The sequence below is a fragment of the Clupea harengus genome, unplaced genomic scaffold, assembly GCF_900700415.2.
Source record: "Clupea harengus unplaced genomic scaffold, Ch_v2.0.2, whole genome shotgun sequence".
NCBI classification, from domain to species: Eukaryota; Metazoa; Chordata; class Actinopteri; order Clupeiformes; family Clupeidae; genus Clupea; species Clupea harengus.
The window spans coordinates 113-13,951 of record NW_024880268.1 but is presented as its reverse complement, the minus strand read 5'-3'; the positions used below and the strand labels follow the sequence as shown (position 1 = coordinate 13,951).

The following is a 13,839-nucleotide window of genomic DNA, read 5'->3' as shown; positions in this document are numbered from 1 at the left end:
GGCCCATCAGTCTGGCATGTCATAGTGGGTCCTCGGCCCCCTACACAACTGCAAGATCAGTGTGAATTGAAAGAAAAGAAGAGGGAATAAAGGCCTTTTTACTTTAAATGCTATAGTCCAAATCCAAACATGCAATGGATCAAATTATAATGTATAGAAGATGCAATTATATTGCATACCTGGAATAATACTATATGGAACTATGGATATCGCTGGCTGCTGTCTATGTAGGCTAGAGTAGCATCTCATACAGTTTTATGATATGCTGCGCCAACAGAGCAGAGCTAAATCCAGACTACTCTGAATGTGCAGGTTGTGCATCACTTTAGAGAGAGAAATAAACGTTTGTTTAACTTTATCTTCGGTAAGCTATTTGTCATAGCCATAGAAGGGGATATACTGTGATAACAATTAAGAGAGAGAGATAACAGTTTGCATGTAGAAAATGAAATGGGTTGCTGTGTGTTATGCTGGCTGCAATATGATATGCTACCCACATAAAAAAAAAAATACCGACGGAGAACATAGAACACCCTAGTTGACAAAGCTAAAACTATTCGGTAGCCATTTGTATAACATTTGTGTGTTAACGAATCACACTTACTAGAATCATCATTTGGACCGAATTACAGTTAAAAAATCAAATCGGACTTCCTCACTGTCCTCATACTTTCATCTGACAAGAAATTACAACCAGTGCAATGTTTGGACTACAGTAAATAGCCTAAGAGCTCACACTAGCATACACCGCAAACAAAAAACCATATGACTGGCCATGTAACTCTACCTCGGCATGTAACACAGAAACACAAGGTTTGTTCATTGTCTATGAATATGTGGTTTGCTTGCCCAATCACATTATTATATACAGTGACTATTGGATGAATCTGAATCTGAAATGCCACCTTCAGTTAGGCTATAGAACAATTGTGTGACTCTAGGTATTCCTGCTAACATGCAGGTCTAAAGCAACACTGGTCTGAAGGTACTTCCCTTCCATGGGTGGAGTCCTGGCAGATGGAACTGTCGGCCATTACAGTCACCTATAGCACACATCTTGACACCTTTGTACTGTATGTAAAATGAAAAAGGACTTTGTGTGATGTGAAGGTCGAACAAACCATATAACCCATCTCGTAATATTATTTATATCAGTTAGTCTCTGAGACCATGTTCTTGAATTCACAAGGAGATCATGACAGTTTCTCCTTCTCCATTAAAGGATGGACACACCCATTATCCACCGAATGTCAAAAGGTCTATTAATTACCCCTAAATACCTGGCTGGGTGAACAACATTGCCTTCAGTTTCAGCCAAGGGTGCATATTTTAGTGGTGGCAAAGATCAGCCTACTACAGTTGTTAGGGTACTTTATCACGGCTACAAAACAAAACTGCTTACCACTGATAACTAGGACCTCTGCGCACCAGATGAAAACCATAGTCCAGAGTTGGTGCTGTCATTGAGCCATTCAGAGGTTTGTATATCCCTGTGTGACATATTAATAACACAGAGTAAAACTGATGGTTTTGTGATCAATATCAGACCATTCATCTGAGCCACAAACTAGATGTAGTTCATTGGCTATGTTAATTAATATAATTTACCACAGATCATTTCTACACATTACAGATTGTCTCACTATAACTATTACTATGTCTCGACTATACAAACGAAATTGACTTGGTATATAGGCCTACAATTACTTCCTATACAGTTTTGTGAGCAACAAAAGGACTATTTTGCTATTGCAATTAATTGTTGCTCATTATTTTCATCAGTTACAAAGAATTGCAAAAAAAAAATAACAACGTTTTTATTTCTTTTGTATCCATAAATCCATTAATTGTATCCATAAATCATAACTTTGTCTTTCAACTGCAATTAACAATCCAATCCAATTATCCAATCTTTGTCATGGTTTTAAAGATGTCTTGATCACCCGCACTCCATGCCAACACATGACCACATCAGTTCATGCAGACTGTGTCTCTGGAGCATATTGATGCTAAACAGTCTTTGGACAAAAGTATACATAATAGATGATGGCATTAATAAACACATAGGCTGCCTCACGACAGTCTAATCCAAGCTCACGTTCCCTCTGACTGAACAACTGAAATGTTGGGGAATTCCTTTTCACAATGAGGATAGTTGTGCTGTGAGACTTTACCCACAATAAACCATTAGGCTACTTACAGGGCATACCCATAGAGACAAACGTATGTGCTTTCTACGGCAGAATAATTTTCAGGAGACACAGCTCTAAGGTGTACCGTAGATTTTTTGACGATGTTTTACAAGTAATGGTAAGTCCACTGAAAGCCATTTCGTTGCATGTCTTGCACCACCGGCTTCGCCGTATCTGTACGAGCGCCTACCGTGACATCACGGTCGCTTCCTGCTTTATATCTTCCTGAAGTAGACGCTGGTAGCTACGGAAAGCCATGGATTAGGGTCTCTGTTTATGTTCGTTCGAATTTGATTAAGGTAGGCTTATTTCCAGGAGACTAAATATACGTGAACGACAGAAATATAAAATCGGTAAGTGCATTGGTTAATGTAAAATACATTTACTAAGCAACAGTATAACCTCGAGTGAATATAGAAAGCTAGCAATCTAGCCAGCGTTAGCAATCAAGCGATAGCTTAAACTCGCTCCCTGCGGATAGCTGGAGTGCTAACGTTAGCTAAGTAGCGAGTAGGCTATCTGGTCAAACAAAAGGGTTTGGCCCAGCTAGCTACATCATTAAGGAGTCGACTAAGTCACTGTTTTTAAACAGTGTTTGCAATCCGTTCAAATTGTTGTTCATAGAGTTGTATTAATTGTATTAGGGATGTCTTCGAAAACATTTAGTAAATATCACGCTATATTACTAGCCTGTGAAATGGTTATCTAGCTGAAGGTGGCTACTCTCATAGCCGGTTTAATCACAAGCTAGCCAGCTACCTGATATAACAGAGTAGCAAGCTAAAGCTGAGCAACTAGCCCCAGCTAGTTAGGCTACGTTAGTTTAATTACTAGCTCCTCTGAGAAATTTTGATGGTCAGAGATCCGGTTTCCCAGAAAAGTGAATACAAGAAGTACTTATTGCGAGACAAACTCGTTGGCAACATTGGCAACGTGTTCCAAGTTCATGCAGCGTTTACTGTAACATTAGAATTGAAAAGAGAAACGTCAGTGAACGTAGCAGGCTTTGTTGCTTTTAGCAAATGTAGCTACCTTTCGCGGACATTAACGCCAGGCACGCTCATATAACACATTTAAGTTAACTTATCCCTGTTAATATGCATGGCCGACCACAACAAATCGATAGTATAGGTGTCTTATAATGAAATATAGACTAGGTACTGTATCAGTGATATGTTGGGCTGCTGGCTAACTTTAATCCGCTTTAAGCGATATTCCCTGTGGCGAGCTCGTTAAAATTATGAGACAAATACTCCAAGTTGCCATCATGGCTTATTTGGAATGTGTCTTTTGATCTGACCTGATGTGATGCCATGTACACTGTAGGTAAACGCCATGGTTAATACAGTGGTGGTGTCTTTAATTGTCAGACCCTCGTCACTTATCCGAGGAAATGTAACATTTCATTTGCCCCCTTCTTTTTTTTTCAGGAGATGAATGGAGAATGATGCCAGGGGGAGTGCAGTTTGACACATTGGTTGGCTCTGTCACTATGTACCAGCCCTGAACCTGATGCACATTCTCACCACATCTGTTGCCATGGATGCAGAGGACTACCTGCTCCCAGAAGGCTCTCTGGACAGCCCTGAATATGGCGCACCCAGCTCTCCTCTGGCGTCCTCCATGGAGGTATGACTCAAGCATTGGCAGAAAGACCGTGTCACACACTGGGGGGTCTTATCTGTCAGTCTCTCTTCCAGAACCCCACTACACAGAGCCTTGACAGACTTTGTAGATCTCAGAGATACCATTTCAGTGCAGCCAGCATCTTGGTAGTGATGCTGATATGAAACAGACATGGACTTAGTCTAATTAGATCATTTGTACACAATGCAGACTGGTCTAGGCAGTGTGTTTGAAAAAGACTTATGTTAGTATAACTTCACTGTCCTCTGTGAGCACACACCCTTATGGAATGAAAATAGTGTCTGTCCAACATGTCTGTATCTTCTCTGTGCCTCTTTTCGTATGCCCTGCAGATACTCTCCACCCACTGTATGAACAGCTGTGGTAATGACACGTTATGGCTCCTTACCTTGGGTTCACACAGGGGAAACTAGGCACTTGTCTCGCAACTTATGTGGACAAATGGGAATGTTGGTGTATGTTGCACTCTGTTGATTCATACTTATCTCAAATTATTGTGGCAGCTGGAGGTAACAGCGTCACATGGAAATATTGAGCCATTATGAATGAACGAAGAATAGAAGTATTGTCTTATTACAAGTGGATATTCAGACAAGCACATGTTGGTGTGGGGTTTATTCAGTAGTAGTAGTAGTGGTTGGTTGGTTGGTTAGTTGTTGTGATCATTCACCTTTACAGGATGTGGAAAGCAGCCAGGTTTGAGCCATGTTTTTTTTAAAAATATGGCGATGATTGTGCCTCAGTATCTGGTGTTAAATTTACACATTAGTCTTGGTCTTTTATATTTGGAGAACATGATATATTTGTCTTTCTTTTTGTAACTTATGATTTCCTTCTCTTTCAGAGTCAGATCTTTCCCTCAAACTCTTGGGGATTGTCCCAGCAGACTGCCTACAGTCAGCAGTTCCCTATGCAATCTGAGAGGTAAGTCTATCATCTATGAGAGATCTACCTACTTGATCCAGATTTAGAGCAGAGGTTGAGGAATCATAATTCACTTTTTATGAGTTTAAGCTGGGATGATGTGGGGATGGTAAGGGATCATTGAATCCAATGTATACTGCTGACATTGTCTGGGTCTTGGAGGCGCCTGTTGCAATCTGATAATACTTATTTCTGCTTGTACCTTCACTTGTGCCACTGCCTATGTATATGAGGTGTGAGAGAGAGAGAGAGAGAGAGAGAGAGAGAGAGAGAGAGAGAGAGAGAGAGAGAGAGAGAGAGAGAGAGAGAGAGAGAGAGAGAGAGAGAGAGAGAGAGAGAGAGAGAGAGAGAGAGAGAGAGAGAGAGAGAGAGAGAGAGAGAGAGAGAGAGAGAGAGAGAGAGAGAGAGAGAGAGAGAGAGAGAGAGAGAGAGAGAGAGAGAGAGAGATCGAGATCTGTGGAAGCTTCACGTAACCTGTTTGTGTATGAAAAGGTATTCAGTAAGAAGGAAGACCTATAACATGTTCTAGTAGAAATGCATATGTGTTAAAATAGTTGGCCTTTTGAATCAGTTTTCAAATTAGAAATGGGATTTTCATCTGGATATTTTTTAAAGACATTGTCGTATTGAGTCATATCAATTTTAAAAGTCAGTACCCTAATAGAAGAAAACGGATGAATAGGATTAAGTGTATTTGGGAGGAGGCCTTGGTGTAGATTGTACACTCCATCAGTGGCTTTGTTTTATATACTTTTAGTAGGATGAAAATGTTATCCACGTGGTTTGGGGAAACATAGCATCTCTGCATCAACTTTAAGTGAAGAATAGATTCTTATCTTTTTGTAAGTAGCTTGGTTTCAGTATGCTCTGGCTTTGTGGTCCCAGGATCTTTTACCAGGGCCTCTGTTGACTCATGGGTTTCTCCCACCCATATGTTGGCAGTGTAGTTCAGACTGGGTTCCCTACAGAGCTTGGTCTCTCAAAGGAAAAATAGAAACCTGTCTGTTACAATGGGAGTGTAACCTTGCCACAACTACAACTGACTTTGCATCTCTCCCAGTTAATTTTGCCACATGATCAAATGATAAGTGACCTTTATGCAGTTTGAAATTGTTCTGGGGAGAATGGTGTTGGCATAGTCATCTGTTGCTTTCAGTCAGGCCTTATCGCCTTCATATCCAAAAGCTTTAAAAATCAGAATATCGGTACCCATGGTACCCATTCATTGTAAATCCAGAATGTCTAAATGTTTAGGCACCATTATTCATCTGCATATTTTGGGTGTTGAGGTGTGGGTATTTGGAGAATTTTAATTGGGCTTGAAGGACCTCCAAGAGAGGACCCTGGCTATTACAATAGCAAACTCAAAATCCAGTCTGATGGATATCCATGAAATACCTTGGTGATCACTCAATCTAAAATCTCAGGCAAATTTCACTTTCTGCACACACCACACTGAAACAAAACAGATTGCTTGAATGACTCCATATTCATGAAAATGGCTTCAGTATTCTATAATGATGTCATAGTAGATGCATGTGCTGCGGTTCTGCTTAAGGTTTCTTCCTGATTAACAGGGAGTTTTGTGTCGTCATTGTGCTTGCTCTAACGGGGTCCAGGCACTGGGCTCTGTAAAGCGCCTTGAGATAATTCTATTGTTTGGGTGCTGTATAAATAAAATTGAATTGAATTGAATTGAATTGAAGGAGATACAAACCTTAAGTTGGCCAGTTGCATTTTGAAGCCACTATCAATAACCTCTCACCTTCCTGGCAGTGAACTAAACTTGGTCTTTCCCGTGTTCACCAGGCAGTACAATACATCCTCTTCGTCTGTGACGCCAATGGACGTGTTCAACTCAACACCCTTCCATGATGATGACTTCACAGACCTGACCAGGAATGACTTTCCTCAGGTAGGACTGGAATGGAAGGAGATGGAGGAAGTCTCCTCAAAGGGATTTGTTGCTTAATGTGGGGTTCTGTGCCTTTACACACTACCAGTTCCTTTAAAGTAAACTTAAACACCGTTGTTTAATTTTCTTTCCAATTGCACACGCTGAACAACGACATGTTGATCACAAACCCTTTGTAGGCATAGCCTTCTTTGTACAATTTCATGAGGTTTTGTGAGGCATTGCATGTGTCCTGTGTAGTTTTTCTAGTGTGGAAATGAATTGTTGGCCTGATTATCATATTAGATATGTAAGGTGATTGAGTGAAAATAAGGGCTGGGCGTCTGTAGAAGCCACATTTAGACTAGTTAGTATAGTAAATTAGCAATCCATAATAAATAATGATTTAGTACATTATTAATTCGTTTATTTGTGTTGACTCCTGATATGTTTGATCTCACCTAAATTTCAAATGGTTAGATCATGACAGTCCCTCAACAAAAATACAAGGCTAATTTGCAAGATATCTAGCTAGATTGAGCTAGAGGTGTAGATTGTGTTAACATTGAGCTGTTGAGAGCACAGACCTGTAGCAATGGGCGTGTTCCCTGCATTCAGACGGACAGAGGAGCCATAGAGAGAGAGTGTGTGTGTGTGTGTGTGTGTGTGTGTGTGTGTGTGTGTGTGTGTGTGTGTGTGTGTGTGTGTGTGTGTGTGTGTGTGTGTGTGTGTGTGTGTGTGTGTGTGTGTGTGACTAGAGAGAGATTTGGTGGATATAACTTCCTCCATCTCCTAGTGAAGGGCTGTTGAAAATGCCATTGTGTTGTTTACCTGGGAACCTTCTAGTATATGATCTGTGAAGTCTGATTTGCATTGAGTTGTGTTCAAATTCTGAATGATCAGACACTGTGTTGCCTGTTGCGCTCCACTGGCAGCCATAGGCAAGCACCTCCTCTCTGTGCTTTGTAGAGGTCTAGCTAATCCTTTAAGTGAGGGGTATAGGGGTCTTTGTGTAATCTGGTGTCTTTACATGATTCCCCGGTCAGCTTGTCCCAAGGACGGCATGAGCATCTTGCTTAGTGTCATCATATTAACACTAAAACCGACACAATGGCCTAACCTGGAGACTGATGTCTGCTTGCGCTATCCAGTACTTTTGGTAGTGATTCATTTTCACCCTCTTATTTTGAACCTTATTTGTTTAAAACATAAAACTAACCCAGTGAATGATTCTTTGTGTCAGTGCGTCTCCTGTGTGAGGAGGAAGTGGGAGGATTCCCTGTGGGCAGCCCTAGGGGCTCCGTCCCGAGAGCGAGTGCGCACACCGAGGCCTCTCAGGAAGCATTGGATCATTCTGTGTCACAAACACACTGGCAGGATCTGTCTGTGCTGCTGGTGTGCGTCCTCACCCACTCCTCCCTCCTCGGGATTGCAACAGTCTTTTCAGTCTTTTTTTTTTTTTTTTGTGAGTTTGTTCACTTTGACCTGGATTGTTAGCTGCATTTGTTAATTTCATAAGTACAGAACGTCCTTCCCCGGAGTGTCTGGGCTTTGTGAGCTGCATGCTTGGAATGGTCAGTCGAGAATAGTGTTACACGGTATTCCGATACAAAAAAACTAGTTTTGAAAACGGTATGATACCAACATTTTGAGAGAGAAAAAATCGATTATTTTATTATGCCAGTGACTATTTGTTCTGGCTGACAGCGGTGACATTGTGCTAGTTGTGTGGGACGTTGCGGGAAACAGCCCTGACTGAGTTTGTAATATGAGCCGCAGCAAGCGTGAAGTGAATCGAGACGGACCACTTTTTTGTTCGGAGACTAGAAGTTAAGAGATGGAAGCAGCTTCAGCAACACCTGAACTCAATGATATGGAGCGGGCCTGAAGCAGAATATCGAGATATTTTGGCAAAAAAGCCTCTCTGTAGTAGTAGTATACATATTCGTACATAGCCTACATATTTGCGTAGTGCGAAAGTGTCGTCCATTAACGTTCCCATTACCATTGTCCTGTAACGGTGTTGTGTGGGAATTGGAGCAAAATGGTGGAACCGTTAACTCTATTCTCCTGGTGACATAGGAACATTAATGATCATTTTCTGCAATAGCTCCAGTGTGAATACAAGACTCCTGTCTTTGAGAAAGGCAAGGGGGAGGGGGAACTTCAAATCGATAGCAGAGTAAGCCTTTGCTCCTTTGACGTCCCATTATTTCTCTCAGGATTGTTTGATGTCTTTGTAAAGCCTTTTAACATCATCTGCAAGTGGCTGTGGTCACTTTGAACCCAAGACTGTCTTTATTGGTGAGCTGATTTTGAGAAATTAAACTCTGCCTCAGCTTAATGCACACATGCATCTCAAAATTGTAAAGTCACAAACATGATTTTATACAGAGAGATATGGCCATTGCAGGTAAAGTATTGAAACTAAAATGTAGGTATCATGATGACACTAGTCGAGAACCTGATGCCATACAGTACAGTACCCCCGTACTGACTTTATAATGCGTCTGGTACAGTGTTGCGTCTGGTACAGCGTTGCCTTGGCACACTTTCTTGCTCTGGCCAGTGAGATTTGGTGTCACTGGGCATTTGGCAGTTAACAGCTCCTTCGGGTGTCTACTCCAACCTCCCCTCTTTGCTGACCAACCAAATAGATGGGAAATGATCCAGTATGATGAAGTGCTTTCATATTCTGCTGATAATAAGTTAAACAAAACATCTTCTCAAGGTTTCAGTGGTAAATTATTCAGAACGTGAACTATAGCTTGAGGTAATCTGACAGGTATGGCCTGTATTCTGTGCAGTGTGTTTGCTGTGAGAAGCGCAGTTTAAAATGCTTACTTTGGAAGCAGGAGGAATGGCTGCTGTATATTCCTCAGAGAGAAAGGCATTAATGCCACCAGTCTCTTGGTTGCGGCACTGCAAATGAGAGATTAGAGTGTGTAGCTAATGTGAAATGACTCATGGGGGAAACGCAGGTTTCTGCCACACTAAATGCCTCATGTTCTCTGGAGAGGGCATTAGAATGTTTCGGTTTTGAGGGTTCTTTTTATTTATTTTTTTAGGGCAAGCTTGATGTCAAAGCTGTAGAGACTCTTATCTCTTCCAAGCAGACCCATCTAATGCGCTATTCAATCATGGTGGCTACAGCACGGGAGAAGCCCAGACTAGAGTTCCCCTCTCCTTGCTTGGAGCTATGTGGTAGAAGCAATACCACATACAAAAAATAATATAAGCAATATAACAAAAAATGAAATGTCCTAGTTTAGGATTTATTATTTTTAGCTCATCACCAGACCTCTTGCCTATAACTCTTAATTTACATGGTCGCTTCCTTTTGTTCAGGATAGGTGGAGGGAGATGGCCATTTTGTTTCATTGAACTGCACTAGCTGTATGCGTATCTTTGCTGAAAGACCATGGTTTTTGATGATGATCTGGATGAAACTAAAGCTTTCCCGGAGAGCCTTGAGAGCTTAGATGAAATCTGTGGTGCTGTGGAAAACAGCATGCAGTCTACAAAGCCTGGAATGGTGAAGGAATGTGGCCTTGGAGCTTTGTACCTGAATTTGAAGACGGCCCCTTGCAAAGATGTCCGTCTGTACATGCCTGCCTCAGCCAACTCAGGGGAACAAGGGGCTAGACCAATTCATTGTCTGGCGTTGCACAGACTTAACACTACCTGTAGGCTGCTTCTTCCAGATAGTCAGGGCCTACTGTGAAGTAATTGGAAGTATGTTCGCACTTGTGCCTGCTCAGATATTGCCCTATATGTGACCTCCATATAGTTTGGCCTGTGATCCTGTCAGTGCAGTATATTGTGGTCTCTGAGGAAGATGAGACCTATTGTACTGTGCTGGTAGTTCATTTGAAATAATTACTGAATTTCAGTATCTGTGACCTTTTGTGTTCTAACAAGCCTTTTAGACCACACTCATAAGTACAGTAGTGCAGTTTAATGTTTTCTCCTCTCTCATTACTTTCTTCCCATGCAGTTCATAGTGTTCTGCATCACATGTTCACTCAGAATGGCAACATATCAGTTTTCCAAGAGAGATGAAATTGAGTGATAAAATGGCTGTGTAGACTTGTAAAAACCAGCTTGGCCAGAAGCCACATTTTGAAGTAATACACTTAACTCACTCAGTCTCTCTTGCTCCCGCTCCCTGTCACACACACACACACACACACACACTCTTCACATTGTGAATAAATTGGGAATCATGGGAATGGCCGGGCCTTATTTACAGCCATCATGATCTGCAGGTATTATGCAATTACAGTAATGCTATACAGCCTTGTGTTCAGTCACAATGGGGATATATGCCTCTGGTGGTCTGAGTAGCCCCCAATCATCATTAATTACATGTCATTGTAGAGCAGCATCAGAGCGGACCCCAGCATTCCAGGCTGCCAGTACTCGTATGTCCCGTGTTCAGTTATCTCCTGTAAAATACACCTTCCAGGATTCCCACTATATTATAGCCTTATTGCTAATTTTCTACGCCAGAATAAGTGGGATTGTATGTAGATGAGAAATATTCCCCACTATGAGCTGAACTGTTTGTTGAATTTGAGTTAAGCTACTGCTCCACTAATTTCTCTCTTTCTTTCTGTCTCTCGCAGGAACTCATTGATGAACTCTCTAACAACTCCCTGTTCTCCTCTCCTCGAGACTCGCTGTCAGACTATGGCGCAGACAGCGTGGCACACACCTCCACCGCCATGGTGCCCTGGGGAAACATCAACTCATCTGGCCTCAGTCAGAGAGAGGTAACATATGCGCGCGCGCGCGCACACACACACACACACACACACACACACACACACACACACACACACACACACAAACACTTACTCTCACTGTCGTTACCTCAAGACAGTGATGCGTATGGTAGAATTAAAGTCATTAGCAAATCTGTAACAACTATAAAGTTGTTTTTCAGTATACACTTAAATGTGTTTTTTGAGCTGTAAACTAAATTGTATGACTGTATTGTGATGAAACACATCAATGCTGGTGTTCATATATAATAAAAATGGTAATTTTATGGGTTGAAAATGACTGACTCGGCACGCCATCTACTGTTTAAAATCATTGAAGGCCAATGCTGACATAGATTTGACCGGTTGGTACATATGTACATCATGAAATGCATAGACTCTCAGTCTAGTAAACCCTCAGCACTGCCGCCCCTTGCCCACTCTTTACAGTCCTTCAAAAGGGTGCAGTAGGAGGGGTTGGGCTCAGAGCTGGGGGTATTCTTCAACTTTAAACAAACACTTACTGAAATGACCAAATGTTTAGTGGCATAGTTCTAGTCAGCTTTTTTAAACGTGTCATCGTACCCGTCCCTACACACTGACTTTACTTACACCTTTAGTTATATCAAAGCATTGCTATTTTTCTTAATCTATCATATAAAACATGCAATGTGTACATTTATTCTATTTAGTGATCTAGAATTAGATCTAGATATCCTCTTTTTGAATGAGACATTGTTGCGACGTATGCTTATGAATTGAACAAATAGACACTCCATCATCATGGTCATCTACATCTAGATGTATGTCAGTGTCCCGTTGTTTGTTGACATCGTTCGTTCCACCATTGGCAGAGCCTGAGCAGAACTCTTGACATGAGTGGTCTGGATGACCCGTCAGCCATCACCAACACCCCACCACTTGGAGGATACCAGGTAGCTCCAGGCTAACCTCGTACCCCTCCTTCTCTGTACATGATTAGCTTCATCCTTCTTCTCTTCTCATCCATGTTCCTCTGTTCTCAACCTCTGTGCTACTCTTCACATACCCTGCACTGATCGTGTTCATATTAATTTGCATCACTGTGGTCCTATGACTAATGGATTAGTTTCAGTGTTTTCCGGTGCAGTCCAATGCAGGTAGTTTGTGATGGGACACATCAGCTGACTGTTCTCTTCATTTTTACTTTCTCTCTTTCTCCATATCTCTCTCTCTCTCTAGCCGGCTGCTCAAGCTCCACCACCTCCAGAGGAAGAAGAGGAGGCAGATGAAGAAGAAACAGATGAGCTGGGTCACGTGGACACATACGCTGAATACAAACCATCCAAATGTAAGGTTTACTCTTTACATTTTCAACCAACCCTTTTAATTCAAATTTTGAACATTTGAACTGGACATCCCTAGTGCGAATGCTTGAACAAACAGGAAATCTTGTTGTAAAATAAATGAATTTGGTAGAGGACGATGGATTAACTACCAATTGGCATAGTTTAAAATATGACGAAGGTAATGGAGATGGGTTTATTCGCATCAAATCTCTTTTGAGTTGCCCTGATAAGTTTTGAGCCCCCAGCTGTTCACGACTCCTCCCTTGATAAAGAAGATGTCCATTTTTTATTTTCATAACACAACTGATCTCCTCAATCTGAATTTTCACGAATGTGCTTCAAATGTGTAAATGAGCTGGATGGAAACCCAGCTACATATACAATTGTAAGTAGTCTCTTCTACAGAAAACAACAGATGGATGTATCAATTTAATTTGGGAGTTTGTTTTGGAGTAAGAGAAGAGATGGAAAGTTGTGGAATAAGCAGGTCCTGGACAAATGAGTGGTCATTGAGTGTCAATCTGTCACAATTGGAATCAAACCAATTATAAATAGGCCCCATCATTGTAAGTTTCATGTTCATTTTTTTGCCAGACCCAATGCATTATATATGGTATCGGCTCCTGAGCCTGTAACAGTAGGTGTAGGGACAATGATTTTCCGCGATTACGGAAAACGGACGGAATTCGCGGAATGTACACTTTCAAACGGAATTGCAACTTTCAAACGGAAAAACACCATTTTGTGCATCAAAATCGCCCAAATTCCCCTGTATTTTGTCCTGCAAGACTGTATTTATTTCAAATAAGCACAACAACGATTGCAAGGATGCAAGGTTGCAAGGAACAAACATTGAACAAAATGAACACAAAAAAAAAAACATTGAGAAAATGTCACGTCTGTGTTGAACTCCGCTCCGGCCACGCCCCCCCTATTCAACGGTTGACGCTAGTCACATTAATTCACGCATCTTCCCAATGGCCTGCAAATAATGTTTTTTTTAGTCTTCTGTTCTGTTGATGGCTGGCAAACAACAATCTTAGAAGGTTTGGGTCACTTGTGGCACACATTATTTACTCATTTTAAGC

The 13,839-nt window shown here is 41.5% G+C and overlaps 1 protein-coding gene across 3 annotated transcripts; it reads left to right on the top strand.

The window, feature by feature from the left end:
* The first annotated feature begins 2,205 nt into the window (after nt 1-2,205).
* On the top strand, nt 2,206-13,476 carry LOC122131744 (protein strawberry notch homolog 2-like). 3 transcript variants are annotated; one of them, XM_042706408.1, is made up of 7 exons: nt 2,206-2,491; nt 3,623-3,821; nt 4,684-4,763; nt 6,573-6,678; nt 11,286-11,432; nt 12,278-12,358; nt 12,645-13,476. In XM_042706408.1, exons 2-7 carry the CDS (start codon nt 3,705-3,707, stop codon nt 12,810-12,812), a joined length of 699 nt encoding a protein of 232 aa, XP_042562342.1. In that variant the 5' UTR covers nt 2,206-2,491; nt 3,623-3,704; the 3' UTR covers nt 12,813-13,476. The 3 variants fall into 3 exon arrangements, with proteins under 3 accessions (XP_042562342.1, XP_042562341.1, XP_042562343.1); XM_042706407.1 differs by having other exon boundaries at nt 2,208-2,545; XM_042706409.1 differs by lacking the exon at nt 12,278-12,358 and having other exon boundaries at nt 2,213-2,545.
* Nucleotides 13,477-13,839: the final 363 nt, after the last annotated feature.